At 32.8% G+C, this 5,584-nt stretch overlaps 1 protein-coding gene across 1 annotated transcript in view; it reads left to right on the top strand.

The window, feature by feature from the left end:
* Positions 1 to 5,584, top strand: part of LOC119838023 (esterase FE4-like) — a 13,215-nt gene that overhangs the window by 6,047 nt on the left and 1,584 nt on the right. Inside the window, exons 3-4 of the mRNA XM_038363835.1 lie at positions 3,649 to 3,802; positions 4,856 to 5,580. Of these exons, the coding sequence (XP_038219763.1) occupies positions 3,649 to 3,802; positions 4,856 to 5,580 (879 nt within the window). The remainder of the gene's footprint in view (positions 1 to 3,648; positions 3,803 to 4,855; positions 5,581 to 5,584) is intronic.

Raw genomic sequence — 5,584 nt, 5'->3', positions numbered from 1 at the left:
TTTTGATGAATTACTGAAATTCTTGAGTATGGATTATTTTATACACGGCGCCCTAAGTTGGCAAGCAATATACGCTAAAAGAAGTAAAAACAAAAGTTACTTTTACAAATTTTCATGTAAATCTGAAAGAAACGTTTTTGCCCATAGTGTGGGGTGCAGTTTCATATATGCTCACAGAACTCCTGTATCGCACGTTGATGATTTATTTTATCTATTTCCTGCCTCAATTAGCCTACCAGAAGTTGACATGAATTCCAACACCTACAAAATGATCGAACAAGTTACCAAATTGTGGACGAACTTTGCAAAATATGGGTGAGTAGTTGATATATTACAATTCCTTTTCACCCCAATGTGAGATTGATTATGGGCATAAAGTTGGAGATTTGATGGTCGTTTATTTTAAGTAATATTGTTATATTATATTTTGATGACAAATTATAAATTATTTAATACTCCATTCAGTCTTTATTATTTTAACTACTTAGCTAACGCCCTTTAAGTAAACTCTTCAAATAAAATCATGCCAATCTATCCATACGATGAAAGCGAAAATACAATCGCAATTTAAACTGTATTTGTATATTTTTTATGAATAACATTCGTGTCGAATATACAAATAATCACGAGTATGTGAAACCATTCATATTTCCGGTTTAGACCTTCAATTATAATCACTCGAGTAAATAATGAAATCTTGTTTCCCAGTTGATTAATTTATAAAAATTAATTGCTTTAAGGAACCCCACGCCTGATGATAGTTTAGGGGCACGATGGCTCCCGTATACGGCTGAACAAAAGCATTATTTGGACATTGGAGAGGAACTCACTCCCGGGACATCTCCGGATGAAGAGCAGATGAAGTTCTGGGAAGATATGTATAGAGAGTATTGCCCACAAAAATTGTGGTAACTGTGTACCGAGATAAACAAAAAAAAGGCTTCCAAATAATCTTATGACAATATTGCCAATTAAAATGTTAGTTATTATATAAAATGTTTTTTACTGGACTTCTTCATCGAAGAGTTAGCATACTAACAAACAATTTGCGGCAATTGTGTATTTACTGATTTTTTCATAAATATATTTAATAAATGCATTGTGCTTGTTTCATTAATATTACATTGAAATTCCGTCATTTTGGGTTAAAAAAAAAATTAAATATATAGAGTTGCATAAATTGCATAAGTTGCAGTATAACAATAAAGAGAAAAGAAATAGGAATTCTGATCTTTATTCCAATATTACACATTCAAGATCATTATCTCTTTGCCTGTTTCGTAATTGAAAACTAGCCAGTGGTTCAGATTTTTTTTAAATAAATAGATGGAGTCGTGACTAAGAACAATCATCCAGTTTTATTTATATATTATAAACAGATTACACACATTTAGTCATGATTTTTACAGGCTAAACGTAGGATAGTGGAGGTCTAATTGAAGTTTATTTAAAATACTAATATTATAAATGTGAAAGTTTGTAAGGATGTGTGTGTTTGCTGCTCTTTCACGCAAAAACTACTGAATCGATTTCAATGAAATTTGGTATGTAGACAGCTGGACAACTGGAATAACATATAGGCCACTTTTTATCCCGATATTCCTATGTCCCGCCGTACCCCGTACACCCGCGTATGTCCGTATCGGGATACGGATATACGCGGGTGAAACCGCAGGGCGCAAATAAAATAGAATGAAGTTATTAAATAAGTTTAAAAAAATCGTACTCAATATTTATCATTCTCAAATATTTAACAATTATTACTAATACAAATATTTGTGTATATACACGTATGTATAAATTCACATTGCTTAAAGGTACAACTATCAATAATTTTACAAATAATGTGAGAGGAAATGAGTGCCCAATTTTGCTAATACGGAATTACATAACAATATACGAAGAAATAAACATAGCATAATAGATAAGGTTAATTCAGATTAATTTTTAGATAAGATATCAAGTGTTGCAGTTTGTTTATTAAAAAATAGGATTTTTAAATCGAGTTTTTTTACCTTGTTACATCCGCTCCATATTTACTTGGAAATTTATTTTTAAAATGAATCTAAATTTATATAGCTCAACGGTGGCTGACCCAAAACACTGAAAGAATTTGAAATTTGGCATGCAGATATATTATGTTGTAGGCATTCCCTCAAAAATAAAGATTTTGATAAGTTCTACCCCTAAGGGGATAAAATAGGGGATGAAAGTTTGTACCATGAAAATTTATTAAAGGTTTGAATAAATTATTTTTTTGCTATATAGAGTATAATTTCATATCTTTATTGTGGGAGTCGAGCACGCTTCGGCACGAATTGGGCCAGCTCGAACCGGGTAAGCACCACAGCAAAACACCCCCACAGAAAACCGGCGTGAAATAGTGGCATGCCACTGTGATTCGTACGGTGACTGGGTGACCCGGATGCCCAATTCCTTTTCCTCACCCGTCCCAGTCCATTCCTTCTTTCCAATCGTCAATCCTTTCCTTTTCCTTTACCCCTTAAAAGCGGGCGGCACGTTCGCAGAGGCACTAACTCTGCGAATGTTTAATGGGCGGTGGTGATCGCTTACCGTCAGGCGAACCACCAGCTCAGTTGCCCACTATGACATAACAAAATGTGTATATAATTTTTATGTACATATTATTATTCTTCAGTTTAAATATGTTTATAAATCTAAAAGTCTTTTAAACGTACATATTGCGTAACAAACTGGTTTGATTTCTTAATGTAATAAAATTCAGCTGTCTATAATTAAAAAATAATGAATGAATGGTTTTACGTTATTATTTATTAGGTTAATTAAAAAAAGAAACCCGCCCTGGCCTGTAATTTACTGGAACTACACAAAAAAAATTGTTTAAATTTAGCTATCTGTGCCTCCACTTAGGTAAATAGCGGTTAAGTTGTTTTGAGAAAACATTTCATATCAAAAAGCTCGTCATAAAATATATGCCCACTGCATATATTATGATTTCTTATGTCTTTGCCCTTTCATCATCCTATTCGAAATAATACTTTACTTTTAACTTTCTTTTGACCTTCTTTATTTAGCATACTTTTAACCTTCTTGAAACAAGGTGATATTAAAAAAAATAGAATGACTAATAAATAACTAGGAATCCGAAAATTAAAGAGTAAAATCCGAAAATAAAACGTAGTAGTTAATGCTATGCCAAATAGTAGATTTCCATGGTAAAGTTCTATTAACGGCTGAATTTGCTATGTTTGAAAAAGAGTCAGCAGAAAGGGCTTGGGAGCAATATAATGTCAGACGACGTTCTAGGATGACAATATCATAACCGTTATTGTCATTTTTAAATTATCAATCTACCAATCGTTACTGGTAAAATCAAGCATGTACCAAATTCTAATAGGAAATGTACAAAAAAGTTGCCCTTTCTTAAAAATTCTAACATTCACCGACTCAATTCGGTAAATCGTAAGATTTACTGGCAAAACGTAAGATTTTTCAATACAGGAACTTTTACAATGTCAAATACTTACATAAAATAATAACTAGATATAATATCATAAAACTGTCAAATTTTAAACGCTGCAACATACTATTTGAAGCACTGATTAGATACGAATAGAAACAAATGAGTTTTAAAAATTATATTTTCACTTTTCTTGCGCTTTTCAGTACGATAACATGTTTTAAAGCAATAATGGTTAGAATTAAAGTGAGCGAAGGGGTGTTGGAGGGAAGTAAAGTGGATAATGTTTACGGCAAGCCCTATTTTAGTTTCAAAGGTATTCCGTACGCTGAGCCGCCTGTTGGCGATTTGAGATTTAAGGTAAGGGATATAATCAGGTACCTACTTTAGTTTTAAGAAACGGTCCCAAAAAATTACACAGGTCTGCGATGAAAATATATTTTTAAGATTTCTTTTTATTGTAACACGTCACATTTTTTATCGGCATATTATATTTAATAGGTTTTTTTCATACACAGTCCACTTATAAAAATAATTTTTGTCAGTTAGCGATGTTCAAGAACATAATTATGTACTTTTATATTATTACAAGATATGTAGGCTGTATGACTTATCACTCCGTAGCCTTTGACCAGCCGTGAAATAATATGTGATGTGTGTGTAAATGTTTAACGCCTATAAAAAACTTGGGTTGCAATATGAATCGAGTTTGAAAGTCCATCTTTTGAAATATCACATAGATTTTTTTCCAAAAAATGTAGTCGATTCCAGTGAGGAGCAAGGCAAAGGTTCCATCAAGATATAAAAGAGATTGATAGAAGATATCAAGGTCGTTAGGACGTTAATATGATGGCGGATTATTGTTGGATGATATTATGTAGAGATGAAGTAGAATAGAATAAGAATAGAAAGAAAACACGTCATTGATTGTTTTTTTTATTCTTATTTTTATTTATTCACACTCAATCAAAGTTATAAAATTTAAAAAAAAAGTCTTTAATTAATTTTTAAATTGTTTGACCTGTAGTTATTGATACACTAGTACGTATACCATGTAAATCTGTGTGTGAAGTGTGACGTGATAATATATAGGAAATAAATGCTCTTTCATTTATAACACAGTTATAACGAATACGATAAGTTTACGTAGAAAAATTTTCACAAAAATAATTTCACAGACCTGTGTTTTTAAAATATTAGATATCTATCTATTTATTAGAATGTTATATTAATTTTACGGTATGAATATCGTGGACACTTTTTGTTTTTTTTTTGTTGTAATTAGTAAAGCGTAGATAGCTGTTATAATATTGCCATCTACATTAGCTTTGTTTTATTGGACAGATTTATAACTAGACATCTCCTTTACTCAAATATTGTCTTAAAGTTAATAGTGTATGCTTTCCTTTAAAGGCGCCTAAACCTAGAACCCCATGGATTGGAGTTCGTGAAGCAAAAGAGCACGGACCTGAAAGTTGTCAATATAATATTTTGTTACCACAATCTACGGAATGCAAAGGTGATGAAGATTGCCTATATCTAAACGTATATACTCCTAACATTGAACCAGAGAATCCACTCCCCGTCATGGTGTACATTCACGGTGGTGGATTTGTTTGCGGCAGAGGAAATTCCGAACAATATGGTCCTGAATTTCTGATAAAGCATAATGTCATCCTGGTGACGATAAATTATCGTCTAGGTATACTTGGATTCCTATGTCTTGATACCGAAGATATTCCTGGGAACGCGGGAATGAAAGACCAAGTTGCTGCACTCAGGTGGGTTCAGAATAACATTAGCAACTTTGGAGGCGATCCTGATAACGTAACTATTTTCGGCGAAAGTGCTGGAGCCGCCAGTGTATCTGCACACTTAGTTTCACCGATGACTAAAGGACTTTTCAAAAGAGCCATCATGCAAAGTGGAACATCTCTTTGTCCATGGGTACAAACATATGGAGCACGTGATAGGGCTATCCTACTTGCTAGAGAATTAGGATGTGAATGCAAGGATGACAAGGAGATATATGAATTTTTCAAAAACCAACCAGCCCAAAACCTGGTGAATAAAAGAGTTCAAATAACGTTCACAGAAAGTGCTAAATTATTCCCACATGTTTGCTTTGGTATAGTTTCAGAA

This window comes from Zerene cesonia, chromosome 29 (genome assembly GCF_012273895.1).
Source record: "Zerene cesonia ecotype Mississippi chromosome 29, Zerene_cesonia_1.1, whole genome shotgun sequence".
Lineage (NCBI taxonomy): Eukaryota > Metazoa > Arthropoda > Insecta > Lepidoptera > Pieridae > Zerene > Zerene cesonia.
This window is presented reverse-complemented; position numbering and strand designations above follow the sequence as displayed.